This window comes from Halyomorpha halys, unplaced genomic scaffold, assembly GCF_000696795.3.
Source record: "Halyomorpha halys isolate HHAL.00 unplaced genomic scaffold, Hhal_1.1 Scaffold384.1, whole genome shotgun sequence".
In the NCBI taxonomy this organism is placed as follows: domain Eukaryota; kingdom Metazoa; phylum Arthropoda; class Insecta; order Hemiptera; family Pentatomidae; genus Halyomorpha; species Halyomorpha halys.
The window spans coordinates 205,428-226,878 of NW_027107790.1; the positions used below are offsets into that span (position 1 = coordinate 205,428).

The following is a 21,451-nucleotide window of genomic DNA, read 5'->3' on the forward strand; positions in this document are numbered from 1 at the left end:
ACATGAAAAAATAAGTTATATATATACCTACAATATCCTGTAACTTTCTTTTAAAAAATACAAAAATTGAGTACTCTTACTTACTTACTTAAAAGTGCAAGCCAAAAATTTCTTGAAAGAGCTTTTATTATAAAAGTTCTCCAGAGAATTTTTACTATAAAAATTCTGAAGTAAAAGTTCTTATAAGAACTTCATAATAAAAGTTTAACAGAAATTTGATTGGAAGATTGTTGATTGACCATGTGTAATTAATAAAAGGTAGATAGTCCCGGTATATATCTTACTTTTACTTTATTAATTTTCACATCATTTTTAGCCACACCTTTATTTAATTTTATTTCATGTAATCTTACTCTTTGACATAATTTTAGTTGTTTGTAGTTTTTTTTTTTTTTTAGCTGTGATAAAGCTCTACTAAGTGGGGCAGAACAATGGCTCATAATAAATAGTTTTTTTTTAGTATTAGAGTTATTCTGATTGTACCTGGACCATCTTTCTTTTATTAATTTTTTTTTTGCATTAACTACTTGCAAACAGTTCCTAAGAAAACAATAGTTTAAAAGTAAGTTAAAATAAGTTCATCTTGAACCAGTCAGTGGATATAGCATTATATATCGATATAATATATGAGTCTGTAGAGCAGAAGGCTGGCTGTAAATATATTTAAAATTTTGTTGGATTTATTCCTCTTCTCTCTAAAAATCATTAATAAACTAATTAATAATAGTAAAGATCATCTGATAAAAACCATTCTTTAACAAATCCTTAACTATCACCCCCTATTTGTCGATACAGATCCTTTCCTTATTTCTCCCTACTTTCTGAGAATATTAAAACACACCAATCAGGAATGTTTTTACTTTGGTGAACTTAAAATTTAAATTAAGCAAACATAACAACCTTTCAAAAGATTCTTCAAATTAATACAAAAAATAAAACTTACTTAACATGATCAGCAAAATAGATGGTTTGTGTTTTAACATCGTAACTGATGGAAGATGGTCGGATAAGATCCATGATGGGAGGAATTACCTCCTCTCGGCGAGATCTGGGGCTTATTGGGATCCCCTTTATCATACCAGATTGACTTTTGGCATACAATAAAAATTCTGAAGTATCATGAGCTGTTGGAAAAATCAGTAGAATAGGTCAAAAAATTTTAAAAATGTAAGATAGTGACAAAAAAAAAAAAAAAAATTAAAAGCCTTGAAAAAGAAAAAATGAACAGGCAAGCATAATGACTTAATACTTAACAATGATAAAAAAAAATTATTATTTAACAAAAAAAAAACTTTTTACTTAACACAAAGAAAATAATGTAAACTCAAAATGATTTGAATATAAATATTGTTAAAATGTTATGATAAAAATAAATAAACTATTTCAAACAAATATATTTTATTTCTAATTAATAATCAAATATTTAATTTTTTATTTCAAAAAATTCTGTAACACAACTCATGAAGGGTCCTGAGTTCAGTCCTTAGGTGAGGAAGAACTGTTTCTAAACCAATAGCTATGAAAGGAAATGTTTTGGTTAGAAATCATGTTTAGCTGTCAGGTTTCTTCCCCAATTAAAGTGCACCCACTTTTTAGAGACTAGGTGTGGCCCAGTAGTCTTCAGACCCTGAGGTCAATTCATGGTTGATATAAAATTATAAATAATAATCTGCCACTGGCAGGCTCAAACTCAGGACTAGAAGATACTCAGGAGTACAGTGCCTTATTTGCTGAACTATACCCCTCTTCCTACATGACATCATGTGATTTTTTCTGGTAGTCATTCATCCAAGTACTAACCAGGTCTGATGCTGCTTAACTTCCATGATCAGACTAGAACCAGTATGTTTAACATGGTTTGAACATTGGCTAAATATTTAATAAAACATTTTATTGAAAACCTACAGTCAAACAGCGCAGATGTGCTTAAAACAGATGATATGAGCCACAGACTAGAACTATGGTACCCACAGGACCACAAAATTATTTTATCATCTATATCAGAAGACTACTTAGAAAGCAAAATTAAAAATTCAAATAAGTAAGGACTTTGTTTTTATGTAATGATTTCTATAACTTTTGGGAAGCATATTCAAAACTTTACATGTTTTAAACTTCTAACAATAAATATTTAACATTGATGATATTGTATAGAAACATAATGGAAGTCTCATTCAAACTACGGAAAGAACTACAACTACTAAACTAATAACCAATTTGGATAATAAATAAGAGATGATTAACTTTTTCACTTACGGGTACATTTTGATTTGCCGACAAGTCTATAGCCAGCTTCACAAAGGCAATTAGCAACAGCAACATTATTTTTCCAAGCTGGAATGCAGATATGTTGACATCCTCCATTTGAACTTTTACATGGGTGATCGACTACAGAATGACACAATAAACAATTTAAATTATTGAATCATGGCTTAGATGCTATTGGAAATAGTAGTCTTCCTGTACAGTTCTGTCTTCAATTGACAAGCAAGAAAGGAGAAATTAGCCTAATGAAGGTATAGGGACCAAAATAAGTTTCAAACAAATAAATACAGGAAGACTTATGTGTATATATATATATGTGTGTGTGTGTGTGTGTGTGTGTGTGTGTGTGTGTGTGTATGTATAGATATACAGCTTATCTAGGTACTTACATACCTATGTAATAACAACAATAATTATTTAAAGAGCCAAAAAACTCATGTCCAGGGGAATTAGAAGAACATGGATAATTATTAACAATATTTATTAATTCAAAGTAGCTACAGATTTAAAATTTACTTTGTTGCCTTAACATTAATGGGAAGACTGAATATTTGCATGTCTCTAACCAAGGAATAATAATTATTTGTATATTCTGACAAATAATGAGTCCACGTGTTGCGTCCGGTGACAAGTGTTACACGTAAGTCAAAATATATTGTGCTGGGTGAGCGGAGATCACATTGTCAGGCTGTCAGAATTCTAGGAATTTATGACCTTGGCAAATTCCAAGAATCCATTAAACTATTGCTAGAAAGTTTTGTCTTCTACAATCGCTTCGAAGTCCATGGTGCAAGGCACTCCAACACAGATATTGCGAGTGATCAACAATCCACCAAAATTGGCTTCACGATCAACTTGTTGGCCACCCCTGCTATAAGCTATCATCAAGGGAGGTCATATTTCTAACTTGTGTTCAGAGTGGTGGGAAGAACTCTAGCATTTCCTTTCACTTTGGATTGTCCTGAACCGTGTTTAATACTGTACTAGCTCCTATCTGCTATGATTATTTTATATTCAGTAGCCTTTAAGGATCTTTATCGAATTTATTGTTTATACCATATATAATGCTAATTTAAATTAAAAGAAAAGAAATTATCAACAAAAAATTGTGCTTGTACGTGGTTTTCCAGGGGAGCCCTCATGGTCAAAGGGATGGCTAGTCACAAGAGAAAAAATAAATAAAATGGTTGAAAAAACACCCAAATCTGTAGTAAAAAAACACTAATTAAAAAATAAAATTTCTTGAAAATCTTACAGCTATTTAATAAATTATGTAAACAAAATAAAAGAAAATTAATCAATTATATATATGATCCAGATCTGAATATCAGAAAATTTTAACAAATTATAAAATTAAATCCCAGTAAGCAATTTAGTCAAAAATACTATATTTCACCATATGAATTGGGTATCTTAGTAAATAGTACTGGTTTACCTAGTAAAGAATAAAATAATTGTCATTTGTGAAAGAGATATTTTTATTAATTTTTCAATTACAAATGTTTGAAATAAGTAGTAAATATTTCAGATGAAATCTTAATAGAGAAAAATTAACTATTCTTTTGAAGTTGCCAATACTAATATTTATTATAGTTTTAAAGCAATAATCATCATACCCTCTGGCTGTCTTTGTCTATGGAAAACATGTATAGAAAATGGACGACTGTAGTTATGAAGAATCTCAAAGTCACTAGGATCAAATTTATTAACACGAATAACACAATACTTTCTCCATGAAGTAGCAAAAAGATTGTTTTCAAACACTGTCACATCAAATAAGTTTTGTACCTAGAATTTAAAAAGATGTAATTAATTATATCATTACTACAATACTATATTATTACATTATATACATTATTTTATTATGATATATTATATTATAATTATACAATATTATATTATTACAATATTACATATATATATAAAATTAATTATTCTCAACTCCAGGAAAATACACATGTATTCTAAATGATGAAGATATATTTGAAAATTTTCAGATGTATATATATGCAGAGTGTTTCACTATACTATATATCTAGTATACTATATAACAGTATGTTCACTTCTCCAAACCTCTACAACTTTAAAAATTATTTTATTTTATTTTCGTGGATCATAACAGTGGCATTTGGTCTCTCTTTTGAGTAAAATACACAATTATCTTTCTCCATTTCACTCTTGATCAGTATTATTGCAAACCTTGTGTGAGGTACTTCTAAAAATATATATCATTGACAGTAAAGAAAAAAGTAATATGGCGAATATGTATGGAGTGAATTTGGAGGGATTACAGCTGTATTAAGCTGTCGATTTTGCTTAAGTTGGCTCTTAAGCAAGTTCTCTGCTTCGTGTGTTTGAAGATTATAGACCTAAAGTGTAAACTTTGAAGTGCCGAAATAAATATTTAATGACTTTTTATTTAAGGCCTACTATTTTCATTTTCTTTTTTGGAGTGATTTGAGTTTTTAACATGTATAAATTATTTTATAAGTCTAAGAAAGTATCTCCTTGTAAAGCCAATATGTTCTTCATCTATAATTTGAACTTTTCCTACAATAATAAAAAACTACAAAGCTCAATAATTTTTAAGTAAGATAAAGTTACCAATATAAAATTTTGTTTATTTCATTAATACTGACATGGTAGAGTAATATAATAAATTTTAATTTTTTTAATAATCTTTTTCTACATAATAATGCATTTTTGGGTTGTATTAATTCCAATTTTAAGACTATTGCTGTTTTGAACCCTATCAAGTTATTGCAAATGTATTTTGTTGCCAAAATTGGATAACCAACTTTAAGCAAGCTTTCAGCTGGCACTTGATAGTTCATCTGCTTTCCCAATCATGCATGATATTTGATGCAATCTTAATCAGAAACTGATGTGAAAAGATAGATAAGTTTGGCAAAGTGAATTCAAGTTTTGCTTGGTTCATACATTAAAAGTTAGAACATTATCCTTATGTCATGCTGGGTCCAGAGGGTAATAAAAGCTTTTTACTCAAGGTTTGCATTTGTAATAGTTAGGAGGACCATTCATGTCATGTTTTACCTGGTCCATCTATCTCATTATTCTGGTATAGATGGACCATCTTTATACTCACCAGCGAACAACATACGGCACACCGTCTTAGATTAGAAGTATAACTAGATATTCTACTAAGTAATTCAAGCGATAATACAACTAAGCCATTCAATTGAAATACTTGAATGAGAGGTATAAATAGAGCTTTAAAAATTTCTACAAACGAAAACAACTACAATGGCACTAAAGCTGCTAGTTCAATATCTATGTAACTATTCTGCCTATCCCAGACTTACCCAGTAGTACTAAATCTCAGTTGTGGGCAAAAATTGTCGTTTTTTGGGTTCAGGCCGATTTGTGACATACTACTTGACTGAATCATTAAGTTATGGCACTCATTTGACACAGTATGTAATACGGTTTAATTTGTTATTTAAACAATTATAGGGAAAAAACAACTTAATTTGTTACTTCATTAAAATCATTAGCGAATTAATAGTTTTGGGAACACCAGAAATGTGTTTCTGAGTTGAGTGAGGTAGAAACTGATTTTTAAAATTATTTACAGATGTATTTTTACAGGATAGGTTTTATGCATCAGGGTCCTATACTAATAATTACTAAAGCTATGGATCATGAAAACAAATAATAGTGATTAACAAATAAGGATTTACTGACTGGATATCCTTTCTTGATAGTCTTCCTGTTGTTACCATCATAATCCACTCTATCAATGTAATCAAGGTAGGTATCAACCCAGTAGACATGCTGGAGGGGGAAGTCTACAGTAAGACCATAGGGATAAACTATCTTTTGATCAACAAGGGTCTTCTGATCAGTTCCGTCTAAGTTGGCCCTCTCAAGCCGTGGTTTACTCATACCCCATTTTGTGTAGAACATGTACCTAAGAAAAACATTCAAAATATCTCATATCTGAACAATACTAATAGATAAAATATGTATGAGCTTTATGAAGTAATAATACTTATCATCAATGATCAAAACTGTATTCACTGACAAATTAACAAAATAAGACAAAACTGCTTTGGACATCAAATTACCTATTATTCATTTTTTTTATTAAGAAAATAATAATTATTGATTTTACTAATAAAACAAAACAACATCATACATATGATGATTTAAAAAACATATACATCTACCATAAAGTAGAAACATTAATTTAAACAGTTAACAGAAACGATAAAGATTTTAGTAAATCAAAAACTGAGCTCCATAAATGAAAGAAATCAATACCTTAATTTATAAACAATGCAGTAGAAATTTGTAAAACATGGAAGGTCTGATTCAAATATCTTTGATTTCATATTTTTGTCACCAACTATAGTTTCTTTAGGGGGAAAAAAACTACAACAAATGATAATAATAATAATCTTTAATTATTCTGGGATTGGTCCCTTTAGAATAATATACAAGCATCAAAATTAGGCTTTAGAGCCTTAGAGTAAAAATGAAAATACAAAATAGAGATGAAATTACAAAACGTCATAAAATAAAATAAAACAATGAATTTGAAAAGATACAAATAAACAACAATAATTAACAGAATATATAAAATAATGATAGAACAAATAAAGAAAAAAGAAAAATGATAAAAAAATCAAATGCAATTGAACTAAAAAATAATAAATGAAAAGATACAATTTCTGCGACTGTTCATATTTACAATTATCAACAAAAATGTGAGACATAAAATATATAAAGCTTTTTTGAAACTTTTAATTGTTATTCTTCTGGAATTGGGTAGACAGAAGGTAGTCGACCCCAGAGTGAATCTATGGTTGATATAACAGAAAATAAATTTCCTGCCAAAACAAGCTTGATACCTGATCCTGGAGTAGGGAGTCCACTACCTTATAATAATAAGGTATACCTTAATCAAAAAATCCCTACAATTTTAATCAGGGCTGAAACGTGTGAATGTCAGAAAGAAAGACCAGGATGTAGGTAGGAGGATCGTGTTAAAGCCTTGCAATGGAAGAGCTTGAGGAATTGGTTTTTGGTAAGTGGAAGGAGATATCAAAGCAATGGTTGCTGATGGTGTCACCAACAAACTTTTGTGTTCGTAAAGCCTTTTATCATTATTATTATCATCTGTCCACAATTCCTTTAATTTCCTTTTTTCTCCCTTCTTCCTTTATTCCTTAAGTTCTTGAAACTTATTCTTAATTTGCACCATAAAATTTTCTTATTCTCTAAAATAAATTTTTAATTTATCTATATTAAGGTTTTCAAGGAACTTTTTTCCTAGTTTATAATAAGTTATTTTCGCAGTTTCATGATTACTAGTTCATGATCCAACCCACATATTGTTTAACCCACTGGATTTAAGGAACTCTCTGATAAAGCTAGTCAGAATTAGAGTAAATAATTAACAAGTTCAATGAATGATATTCAGATAGTTAATATAATTTTTATACAGTTCCTTTTAGTGATTCGAATCAGAGTGAATTATTTCTATTGTTCAGATATTACTTTTCTTTTTCCCTGATCTGTTTTAGTACTACACTATAACTGATTTGTTACAGTACTTCAATGACTCTACTGTGATTATTAGTTTTTTTAAAAAAAAAAAAAAAGTTTGTTGAATACTATATGTTAGTATTTATATTATATCTAATAATAGACTCATTAGTATGCTGTGTCTTATAACATCCAAATATAATTGGGCAGCATTGCTTGTAAAATAAAACATTTCTCTCTCCTCTCCAGATAATTTTGAAGATTTCATTTCAAATAAGTTAAATAACTTAAGGTGAAATAATATTGTTGTGAAAAGTTAAATGATAGTCAAATAACAGAATTTGCAAAGAATAAAATTTAATATTAAATGTAATAGTGCCAAATATAGGTTAATTTTGACTGTTACATTTGACTTGTGAATAATACCCTGCAAATTTTTATAAATAAATGAGAGAATGTGAAACTAAAATTAAGATTGTATATATGTATATAAAATTAATGATTGACAATTTTTTGTTTTCAAATTATAAAGAAGGTCAGGGGTGTGGTCCAAAGGAAACAAAAAATAGTTAACAACTATTTATTTGCCGACGTTTCGCCCTACTGTGTATAGCTTCATTAGGGTTGTTCTAGTTGAAAGATATCAAACAGTTTTTCCAGGCAATCATAATGGTTTGGGGAAGACTGAATTTCCAAACTTGTACTAAACTGATTTTCATTGGCACTTGGGCTCTGTATGGTCAGAGGTACATTGAGAAAGTGGTCCTAAAGGCTGTGATCCCATCTGTTTATTGTTGAATAGTTCATTTTTATGTGGAATTATTCTTGCATGCTGCAAGAATTGCTAATGAACACTTGGAGCATGTGAGGATTACAGTTTTGGATTAGTTCACATGATGTCATGATATGAATCTGATAGAGCATTTGTGGGTTAACTTAGATAGACAAGTCAGGCATTCGTATCCTCCTCTTAGTGACTTAAATCAGATTTAATGTAATGGCTTTATAATTGTATTAAAAAGTAATTTCTTCTATGCCTGACTCGGTTAGAAGCGTACACCGTTCAAAAGAGTTTAATAACCATTATTAGGAGCCCAATCTCTGCCAGAAAACCAAATGCAAATGAAGAATTATCAGTTTTAAAAAATGTCAATTTCTCATCAATTATAATCTTTTAATAACAAATTTTCCCCTTTTAACTTCTTCAATTCATAAATATAGTGTTTGTTTCAAGCTGATTTGGAGGATGAGCTAGTATAAGTTTAAAATGCCTAATCTATTAAAGAAGAGGAGAAGTTAAAAAAGGTTTAAATTTATCTTTGAAAGATTATAATTGATAAAGCATTATAACCCTTTGAAAAATATTTAACAGAAATTTTATTTTTGAAATGTCAATATCCCATTTTTATACACTATAATTTATTTACAGAGCATTATTAATAAAAAGAGTTGCTTATCGTACTTTGTTTATATAACCTATAATAATATAAAGAACTAATGCTTACCATAAATTTAAAAAAAAAACTGAAAACATAACTACTAGAATTATTTGAGTGCCAGGTTTTTTTATGCTGCTGAGTGTATTTGAGTATAGTGTCCCATTAAAGCAGAGTGTACTATAATTATAGGGGTAAAGAAAAAACAAAAAATATATATATATTTTTAAATATCATACCCTTTTGTTGGGTCAAGTGTGATTCCCCTTGGTTTACTAAGGGAAACATCGATGACTATGACACAATGCTTCATGTTTGAATTGCAAACAAAAATCAGCTCTCTGGAGTCATCCAAAAAATACCAATTACCTGAGATCCAATCAAGGGCTATATGAGTAACAGCTGAAAACACCATCATCAATAAGTAAGAATAAATTATATAATTTGTAAACAAAAAAAAAATTATAAAAAAAATAATAAATCATATATAATTTAAGAATAAATAAGAAATAAAATAAATTAATCAAAATAAATAAACAAATACTAAAATACTGAGTCATAGAAACGTAATGAAGGATATTTAATGATTAATACTTCAATGTAACAGAGTTTCAAATTAAAGAAATAAAAAATCAATTTTCTGAATGAAATAAAAACCTAAAAATAGAGCATAGTATTATTGCAGTGAATATCCTACTTTCAAATTTTGAAATAATCATCGATTAGTATTGTCTATATCGTTATAAACTGGTTTTAAACAAGTGAGAACCTAGATGATGCAACTATAAAGATAGAATTGGCTAAGTACCAAAAGACTTAAGAATTTTTTAACTATCCAGAACTCAATCCAGAAAATATAGAAAGGCTCGAATGTAATAGTATCAGGGTCCTAACCTACTCGAGCCCATATATAGTATAAGCCTAAGGTATGCTAAACGGAAAATTAATGTAACTTATGGCAATAAACCTAGACATTACTGGCATAAAAATCCAGCCTCATTCTATACTGTAAGACTCTCATTAGATAAGGACCAGAACAATGGTAGCAGTAGACAGGACTAATACTGGGAGATTTAATGGGATTGTACAATGGAAATTTATGATGAAATGAACTTCTCCTCAATCCAAAATAGACAACTTAACATTGAGGGCTTGTAATTCTGGATGGCTGCAGTTAAAGCAGAGGTGCTAGAATATTGGATAGATGTAAGGTTTTGCCTAATCCTAAGATGTTTTCCACCATGATAGATGGTTGTGGCAAGGAAGGGATAATTTTTTATGTGAGAGGTCTTCCTATAAAAGCAGATAATCTTACTCCTGATCATTCTCCTGTGGGATAGCTGATAGACCTAACCTTCATTAAGTGACAGTTCTTCCAGGTGTAAAAGCACATCAGCTGGAGGATTTGAACTCCCTTCAAAATTGTGGAAGTCTATGAAGAATTGAGAAATGAAATTCAGCGACTGAATCTCGTTGGGAGACATAGAGCTTGATTTCTGAAGGAACACATAGGTCAGAGGTTTAAGGTCTGTCAAGATAGTGAACTACCTCCCCTTAATTACTGGCCTTAAGTGCTTTGAAAAATGCCAGGAGCTAATAAGTGGTGTACATTCACAGAATAGGAAACTAAGCCTTGGATAAAAAATCCAGAGGTACTAATTTGTCATCTTGCCATTGTTAAATGACAGCAACAACACAGGTGTCAATTGCATCATAGGCAAGAGAAATTATAGCAATAGAGAGTCCTAGGCAGAATGGATGGTGAATTGCATACTTTCCAGAGGAAAAGGGAGTTCCACAAGAGGTTGTTCTTCTGCACATGATGCAGATAACCATTAAGAGGTTGCTGGAGACCACCTGCTTCCTTTATGGATGAAAGAATAATATGTAAATTTATTATTACAAGGAAATGCAGATTTCTTCCACAAACTCTTTATAACCAAGGAAATTAATCTCAGCCTAGCCCAGTAAATACTTCTCTGGGCTGATGTTGAAGGCAAATTCATTCAAATACTGTTCATGCTCAATTTCCAAAGATATCAAAATCAGAACGTAATTGAGAGGCAAATCAGAAGGAAAAGTTACTAAATGCCTGATACACCAAACACGGAAATGTCTGATGATTGTAAATAACTTTTTTTTGTTTTTATTGAAACAGGTGTTTTACATTTACCCCTTTATTTTATTTTATTTTTCCAGCATCAACTATTATAGGAGTATAGGATAACATTGCATTATGTGTCAAATTAAGGACAATAGTAATAATAACAGACGTTATTTACACCATAATTACACTAAGAATAATGTTTAACATAATGAAAACAATAAACCGCTTGAATAATTGAATAAAAAAAATAAATTAGCATATAAGAAAATCTTTTTTTTTTTTTTTTTTTTTCTAGAAATATAATTTAATTATTATTTTTACTAAGAAAATATATTCCTAAAATTCTAAATAGAATATATATTACTGAGGTTTTTAAATAAGATTCTGTGTTTTATATTAATTCTATAAAAACATTTTGCAGAAAAGTACTAATATACATACCTAGTGACTTCCACAGGTTTTGTAGGATTAATAACCTTAATGCCTAACCTGTATTCCCGCCCAATAAGCCTTTTACAAGTTAAATATAAAACTTCAATCACTCATATATAATGAAGTGTAAATTAATAAATTGATGCATTTGTAATAAAATTTATAATGATGTAATCACATTTGAAAAGTGAAAAAGTTGTAATTAGTTTTAATATCTATTAATAAAATGGTTGAACTCACATTTAAGAGTGAAAGGTGGGCCTGCTATAGTCTTAGGAGAAGTACCATCAAGGTGAACAGTTTTAAGTAGCCCTTCGCTTGTAATATAATACACCGATCTAGATCTATGGTCAACAGCCAGTGCAAGACTACCATTCTGGGAAAGAACAGGAGTTGGACTAGCAGGATCCCCAGATAATTGTGACCTCCTAATGTCTGATGCAGTGGAGAACACTAAAGATGGTTCTTCAGTAGAAGGAACTGTAAATATTAAAACTAACTAATGACAAACATATAAATAATTAAAATACAGGTGTTACTGATTTAAAAAATGTTTTATTTAATAATTGTTATAAAATGACAATTTGATGACCTTGCCAGAATTGAATAAAAATGTATAATTTATTCAAACTAAATTAGTACAATATCATTACAGAAACTGCGAATATTGTAAGAAAATTCACCAAAATTAAATAGCTTTTTAAAATATGTTAAAGCAGTTTTGGCTTGACCAAATATAGCCCTCAACTATGATGTATGAAACCATATCATGTGCAAACACATGTACAACATAGTGTACCACTGGCAGCAGTGGCAAGGTTCTTTTTTGGTGGGCATCCTCTCTTAACAGTGGGGTTCTCCCACTTGCTCCATTCAGAGGAGGTTTGTGTTCCGACCTAACCCCCGAAGGCCCTGCCCGGCACCCGCCTGACCCAGAGAGCTTCCCCCTCCCTGGTAGCATCAGGCTTCTTTGTTCCACCTAGCAATCTGAAGAATGCCTCTCTTACGCCAAAGTATATTGGACCTTGTTCTGTGAGGGCCTTCAGTAGCTCTTTTTCCAATCCTACTACTATCTGAATACCTTTAGGATTATTCTTCCTTTTCAACATCCTCCATGTGTTCGCCTTCAGATTAGGATTCTGATTATGAATTATTTTGAGGATCTCTTCCTCTGTATATTTTACTAGGGGGAGGTAAACTATAACTTTATCCATAATAATGGTTAAAAATTTCATAATTTTGGATAAAAAAAGTTTCTCATCACATGTCAGAAATATTTATTGTAATAATTAATTGTCGTGAAATTTTGCATATATGAAATAATATAATTGATACTGGCAAGTTTAAATGTGTAACGGCAGAAGGAAAATGTTTTTGGTGGATAAAAATGGTGTGTATGAATAATACTTGGAGGGATTACGGTGGTATTAAGCTTTGGACTTTGCATACATCAGCAGAACCAGGTGTTTTCTACCCAGTTCTTGAAGAGTATAGATCTGAAGTGTCCACTGAAAGCCATATTGGAAAATTGTTTGAAATGAATAAGAGTAATATGATATATATAATGATAAGTTTTGGTTATGAAATGAGAAAAACAATGAATAGAGTCAGTCTAAAAGACAAACAATAGGGCTGGAATGCAGAAATAAGTATAAATGACTTTATATTTTAACAGTGTTTTAAATCATCTCGAAATTTGATTTTTCACATGTTATGATTAAATTAGTTTATAAAAGACATTGTTTCCTTGTAAAAGAAATGTGTTCTCTAAATATTTTGAATTTTTTCCTGAAATAATAATAAAAAGAAAAAAGAAAGAAAACAAACAACAAAGCTTACTAGTTTTTGAATTGGTAGAAGTTAAAATGTAAATTTGTATTTAGTCTGATGTTATTTTATAGTTATTAAAAAACAAAATTAATTATAGTAAAATTTATGTATACTGAAGAATAATATAAAATACAAATAACACCACAAAATGCTGATGAACCTTGTTATATCCATAAAATCAATAATACCCATGGGTAAGTAGCATACACACATACAGATTTTTCAGTATACATACCAGTTTTTCTCTTGCATTAAAAAATTTAAAAAAACAAATACAAATAACAATATAGCAATAGTATTGTCTAACTATGGTTCTAGAATTAACAAACAAGTGAAAAAATAATGTTTTTGAGAAGAAATTTACTCACAGTTTACAGCAATACACCTAGTTGTGTTAACTAACTTGTATCCAGGTACACAAGAACAATTATAAGAACCATGAATATTATCACACAGCTGGTCACAAGAGCCATCAATTTTACATTCATCCGAATCTGAAATAAAAATACATTAGAAACAAGACCAATGCTTTAGATAATAAGAAATATAATTATAAACATGGTATGCGAACCTGTGCACAGTTCTGAATGACCTAAGGCAGGTTGTTGGCCATGAGGACAAAAACATTTAGCACCCATTGGAGTTTCCCTACAATCATAGGTACAGCCTTTTTTCTGACAGTTAGACTCATCTAAGAAGAATCACATAAAACATCATGTAAACAGCAATAATAAACCCAAAAAAAAGTCATATGACTTTTGAACTTCATTCATTCACAAAAAATAATAAAATACTGATATATTAATCATCATTTATCCCAGATCATTATAATTGACACACTATTATAGAATCACAATCAAAACTGACCAATACAATGAAATTTGGTGAGGCTAGGATATAATTGCTGTTTTATGGGCTAAGAGTCAGCTTACTATTACAGCTCACCTTTATAACACATTAAAACGTAAAAATTACAAATAAAAAAAAAATCAAGTCATTTTGGAAATTATTTGTCATCCAATAAATGTACAAATACTCTATAACATGTTATTAACACTTTACCACAATAGCAAAATAACTAGGAGACCAAAATTTCTACTGTTTGGCTACTGCTCATTTTAAACTATCTTGAATAAAAATGAATCTACAATTATGTTGATCTTATTGAGATAAATAATGAATGTTTGAAATTGTCTTAATGCTAAACATCTTACCATACAACTATCATTCTATATATTGAAAATTTAAAAAAAAGTATTACTCACATTTCTTAGATTTTAGTGCAAGGGTCAATCCACAGCAAGTGGACTAAAATAAACTAAGTTGGTTGTTTGACCATATTCAATTATTTTTACTATTTCGAAAGTTGATTTTTTTCTCCAACGTTTTATTTTATATCTCTGGTTCTAATTCGTTAACATAAGTTAAGTTTCTACCATATTTTGTAATCTATAGGGAACTAATCCACTGTCAGGTTTCAAGTATATTGGTTGAGTTGTGTTAATTTTATTGTAATTTTTGTGATCTTGGAAAATCTATGACCCAATAAGGTAAAAGTTTTGAGCTATAAGTATTAATTCTTCAATTTCTTTGAAAGTTCATATTACAGGATTTTTGAGGGCAAAAACTTTTTTTCTATCTACAGAAATATTTAAACCAAGTTGCTAGTAGGCAAATTATTCCAATATTTGTGGAAGTGAAAAGAAAAAATAATTTTATTCAGAGACATATATCCCCTAAGAATCAATACATGGTTTATACATTGTGATTTTTGTCTGGCAAGCATTTAAAAGTTTCCAGTAAGCAAAATGAAATTACATTGAGGTCTTGGCTTAAATACTATTTATAATGTTAATCAATATATGCTTAAATAAATTGTTTACAATGATGGGGAGGTTTGGTTATGCAATAAGTGAAGGAATAGGTGTTGTTCAAAGGAAAGAATGGATGAGTACTGACGAATGGAGATGGGGAGAGTGTTCCAGAAGGAGGTTGCACGTATGAAGAAGGATTTGCTGAAGAAGGTGATTCTATAGGAGGGCATATATAAATCAGTTGGTTGGGATCTGGTGTTTAATGAATGGATGGATGAATGAAGAGTGAGAAGATCAAGGATATAGGTAGGTTTTTTTATTTTTAGAACTTGGAACAGGAAAACACCAAGGAGGTATTGCCTTCAGGAGGCTGGATAGAGCCACTTCAACTCATTATACCAGTGGGAGACTTGAGAGCACCTTGGAAACCCAAAGATAAATCTTACAAAACAATTCATTAGTCTCTTCAGTCTCAACTCTAGACCTGCAGATAACCCTCCATAGACCAAGGAACCATAGTCAAAGTGGGGGAAGACGAGAGAGGATACTAGAAGCTCACGGGTGTTTTGAGGAATGGAGTTATGAAATCTTTAGAATTGTTCAAGTACAGTTATGGATTTTTGTGTGATTTGAGAAATATGATTATTCCAGGAGAGATGTTGGTCGAAGGTGACTCCAAGGTTTTTTACTGTAGGGTAGAAGTGAATCGACTAGTTGTTAAGGAAGATTTGGAGATAGTAAGGGAGGGAATGAAGGAGGCGCTTGGAACCAATAATAATGGGCTTGGTTTTTTCAGCATTCAGGTTCAAATCATTGCTTAAAGCCCACGCGTTAATACTATCAATATCTTCTTCAATCTTTTGGATGGCCTCAAGCATCTCGGAGGGATGGAAGGATAGATAAATTTGAACATCGTTTGCATATAGGTGGTATTGTGTGTGGTGAATGAAATCAGGAAGATCGTTAATATAAATGGAAAAAAGGGATGATGAAGGTGAGGAACCTCGAGGAACACCTCATGTCAGAAGAAGGGGAGAGGAAGGAGATTTGTTTGGAATGATGACTGTTTGAGAACGATGACAGAAAGGAAAGGAACCACTTCAGGACACTATTTGACGTGCCATTTAAGTTTATGAAGTTTAATGAGGAGGATCTTATGGTTAACTGAGTCAAATGCTTTCGAAAAATCAAATAGAACTAAAATTGATATATGATGATTATCTATAGCAGATCCGCTTCAATAAAGCGGAATGTGTGGAATGTTGAGAGTGAAAACCGGATTGAAAAGGATTAAGGAGAGCTTTTTGTTTGAGAAAATTATCAAGTCGAGAGTGGAATAATCTTTCAAGTGGTTTGGTCAGATTGGATAAAATGGATATTGGCCGAAAGTCAGAATCTGAAGAAGGAGAAGGTAAAAGAGGAAAGGTCGCATAAGGTTGTTGAAGGAGGAGCAACAAAGGAGTTAAGATCATTCGGAGTGACAGGGTAATGTGGACAAGATTTGGAGCTTACAACAGAGAGGTTCTTAGGTATTTTCCATTTGGATTTAGGATCAGGTGCTTGGGATAGGATGTTGTGAAAGTATTGCTCCTTAGCTCGACGTATGGATGTTTGGGTAAGGTTTCGGACGGACTTAAAGGTGAAATAGTACTCTGAAAGTCTGGCACGTCTGAAGTGTCTTCTGGCCACATCTCGTCTTCTCATTAATTCTCTTATTTCTGAGTTGATCCAGGGATCTGAAGAACATTTGAAGGTTCAGGTTTTAAGAAGAGCATGCTGGTTAAGGAATTTAAGGAGATTCGAGGATAGGCATTCGACCTTGTCATCAATGGATGAAAGTGAATAGATAGGTTCTAAGTAGAGGGAAAGTTCATCAAGATAGGGACCGATGTTTTCTGTGGTTAAGAAATCAAGGTTTCGCCAACTAATTTTCTTTGGTATAAGCCTGGGGATGGGAACATTGTAAGAAAATTTGATGAGGTCATGTGAAGAAAGAAAGGACATGGGAATTTGGGAGGACATTAGGTTCTGCAGAGAATTGATGATCAATACATCAAGCCAGGTATCGGTGGACTGGGTATGATATGTGGATTGGTAGGGAACGATATAAAGGTCTAGGGAGAAAATTAGGTCCATTAGGTATGATCGATTGGTAGAGTCTGTGAGAAGGTTGGTGTTGAGATCGCCTGCGATTATTGTATTTTGGAAGAGAGGAATGTATGAAAGGAAGAAGAATTCAAGTGTATCATCAAAACTGACTCGAAGTGGGTGGTAAATGACAATATAGAGAAGGGAAAAGGAGCTTGAAGTAAGTTGCACAAAGATGTATTCCAAATGGGGGTATCAAAGGAAGAAGACTTCCTATAATCTGACTGTGTAGCCTAATTTATTATAAATATGTATCTTGTTAATAAGTAGCAATATGTTTTCATAATGAACCGTCATTCATATTATAACATTAACGACAAAAATAAAACACATGAATTATTGAAGTACCATTAATGAGGTTGTACCATTTTGCCCTGGGCCCGGGTTCAGCTGACTAACTGTCATAATTGACAGTAAATTACATAAAAAGTTAAAAAATATTTGTCGTCAAAATCTAAAATTTTCACTCATATTTTACACAATAGACATCATGAAGAAATTTGGTTTCATATCTGTCTATCGACTGCGGTCAAATTAGTGTTCGACCATAATTGATAATGTACGATTTGGTACTTGAATGGTTCCATATTAATGTTATCAAATTTCATTCGCTGCTTTCACTCACACACGCCAAAACGTATATTTTACTCAGTACACCTTTTTTTGAAAATTTTGGTTCGATTTTGTCCTAATTTGAAGGGAAGTTAGGGATCAGTGTAAAAATGATTCAGTATCAACGTTTTATCAAATAATAAGCACAACTTTATGTTTTTCTTGATATTTCTACATTTCGAAAATGGCTGATTTGGTCCAAAATTAGAGAAAAGTTGAGGATTAGTATAAATTGGGTCTAGTATTAATTACAGTTAATTCCATCAACTGCAATACCTCCATACCTACAACACTCAGCCGGCCCAGATTTGCAGGCTGCATTAGATGGAAAATACTAAAAGGAGTATTAGCCCAGTAATAATGAATGGGCCAAAACATAAATTATATCACCTTTTATGGAATGTTATATAAACCTACTTGTCATTTTTTTTTAGTATGAGGACTGTAACCTAGTTTTATCCTTTTTATGCACAGTAATTTATAATACTAAGCTTGTCATTGTTAAAAGTTGTATTATTGTTAAATAGTGTTAGGCAATAAAAATTTATCTATTTAACTTTATAGATTTCAGTTAAACTATAGTAACAGTAAGGCACTGCAATAGAACATGGAATAGAGAAGAAGCATTATGATAAGTTGGGAATGAATGAATTTTTTTTAGACTAATAATTTGGAATGTCTCCCCTTCCCAGAATATTGCAGTTTTAGCACCTCTATTTCTAGAAATCGAGCACTGTATATATGTACGTATAAACAAACTTAACAGGTTAATACCCAATATATCACAACTTAATAGAACAAATGAACTATAGAATTTCTTCTCCTTTTTAAATTTTCAGTTCAGGAAGCGAATCTTTAAAAAAATAAATTAATAAAAAATCATACTACAGAAATCTCCTTCGTCAAATCCTCCAGGGCAGTCAGCTACAGCATTGCAGAACTTAGACACCTCTACACATACAGCACTGGAATTACACCTCACTGTATTTGGTGGGCATTCTTTAGCAATTTCACCTAAATAAATAAATAAATAATTTATTTCTTGAACATTCATACTGGTATATTATAGAAAAGTTTATTCTGAGACTAAGTCCCTTGAAACTAACAAAAAAGTACAAATAAAAGTAAAACATACCTGGTAAGAAAACTACCTTACTAATAATAATAATAAAAAAAAACAGTATATGTAAACAGATAAAGAACAAACAAGAAATAAAAAGTTAATCACACCAATATTTTACTTACCAGGGTCAAGAAATTACAATATTAAGATATTCAAGAAACAAAATAATTCTAAGAAGGTCAGTAAGATAGGAGATATCAAATGAAGTAATGCCAAACATTTAATTTTTATTTTTGTATAACTATGATCAATTAATTTACATTTCACAAGTGTGAAAATAAGCAAATAAGGTTGATTTTTCACAGTACTGGAAGCATGTTTTTTCTTTTATATGTAAATTCAAAAATTTTGACTTAATTTGAATAAATCAATTTTTTAAAGAAAATGCATATTTTCGTTTACAATTTATTTTGACAAGTACTCATAAAAATAGGTACATAAAAAGCCCCTGTAAACCTAGCAATAAGGAGATGGTCTGGGCCACAGGTAGAAATAACACTTAAACATAGTAGTAACTATTTATTAAAGCTGACATTTTCGCCCACACTGTAGATCTTTATCACAACTGAAATAGTTTTGGAAATGCTTATCATTTCAATATATGTATACCAATGCAAGAAGACTACCTTATTCTTCTTTGTGATTTGCCATGCAACGGCTCCATTACCAAGTATATCTATAATGAATCCATTGCATTAAATACAAAATGAAAATTAATAAATCAAGTTCAGTAATCAATCATAGCTTTTAAATGAACAATTCAAAACTCTAAGAAAAGAATAAAAGTCTGCTGCAGTCTCTGCTAAGACACAGCAGCCTATTTAAATCATACAACACAGATGTTGAGTTACTCAATAGATGGTATTCATGCTACACAAGGAAAAACAAATCATTCAGATAACATATTCAAGGAGGAATAGGTTATTAAATAGTTTTAAAAAGAAGATATTGATAAATACCTTGGTATAGACTAGTATATTAAAATAATTGAAAAAAGATACAAAAAAAAAAATAGATGAAACATTATCCTTAAACCCTACTTATCTTCAAGATAAACTATAAAAGCCACAAATACATGGATTAAATGAGATATATTAGACAACTTCAGAGTTCTATAAAAGTACACATAATTACTTCAAGAATTACATTAACAAGGTTTTATTCTTCTTAATTACTAATAAAAAAAAGTGAATATTCACTGATTATCTAGATAGAGGTACCTACCATTGGATGGTAATTCGGAAAATTTTACTACCTTTGATCAAAATTGCGGTTAATTGAATAATTTCCACATTGTCACCCAGCGGTCCAATATAATAGGTCAGAAGGCTATTTTAATACCCTGAGTTAAACCTTTTTTTGGTGTAAATTACTATTCCTATAACAAAATAATTAAAATAAAACTGGAATAAGTGAATCCTCTCCTTTTATACTTCAACGGACTGCCAACTTCTTGAAGTAAATATAATCAATTTAGATTCTGACTAATGGTTTAGTACTCTGGCAAGTACTAATATTCATTGGTATTCATACATTCATTGGCATACATTGAATGGTAAATAATAATATTCATAAGGAGATGAATATGGAATATATTCTGTACTAAAAATAGTACAAAAGTATTTTTCCTTCAGGCTCTGGAGGAAATTGGCATTCCACAATATACTTATATTTCTCTATTTGTTGGGGTATTTGAGCAATATTTGTTTACGGTTATTAACCAGCTTGTTCACTTCTAGAAAAATATCACAGACTTTTTCAAATATTCAATTTAATCCATGGGCAATATAGGAGACATGGATAATATTTAGGTAGAATGTTTTCAAAGCTTGTCCAATTTTTCCAATGCTGTGTCTGTCACAAAAAGAAGAACCATATACTGAAACTCTGAATTTTGAAAAATATTGTCATTAACAAATCAGGAAACAGTTTCATGATATATCTTTATAAAAATGGTATCCGATTTATTTCTTGATGAAGAATTCCAACCAAAAGGTTAAATATATAAATTCCTCCAGCATTCATTGTTTCATCATTCAAGGCATATATAAAATTGTCTCAGATTTTTTGCTGAATTTCAGCTGTGATTGAGTCGAAACAAAATTGCTAATATTTTCTTCTGAGTGTGTATACTTCTTTTTTGTGTATTTTTCTGTACATTCTAAATGGCTGT

The 21,451-nt window shown here is 30.7% G+C and overlaps 1 protein-coding gene across 3 annotated transcripts in view; it reads right to left on the reverse strand.

The window, feature by feature from the left end:
* The window catches only part of LRP1 (LDL receptor protein 1), a 273,932-nt gene that overhangs the window by 204,485 nt on the left and 47,996 nt on the right, over positions 1 to 21,451 (reverse strand). For all 3 annotated transcript variants that reach the window (XM_067046122.1, XM_067046121.1, XM_067046123.1), the window contains exons 4-12: positions 19,041 to 19,169; positions 14,153 to 14,272; positions 13,950 to 14,075; positions 11,992 to 12,231; positions 9,452 to 9,614; positions 5,971 to 6,196; positions 3,882 to 4,053; positions 2,257 to 2,388; positions 944 to 1,124 (exon numbers count right to left, since the gene is read on the reverse strand). In XM_067046122.1, the coding sequence (XP_066902223.1) occupies positions 944 to 1,124; positions 2,257 to 2,388; positions 3,882 to 4,053; positions 5,971 to 6,196; positions 9,452 to 9,614; positions 11,992 to 12,231; positions 13,950 to 14,075; positions 14,153 to 14,272; positions 19,041 to 19,169 (1,489 nt within the window). The remainder of the gene's footprint in view (positions 1 to 943; positions 1,125 to 2,256; positions 2,389 to 3,881; positions 4,054 to 5,970; positions 6,197 to 9,451; positions 9,615 to 11,991; positions 12,232 to 13,949; positions 14,076 to 14,152; positions 14,273 to 19,040; positions 19,170 to 21,451) is intronic.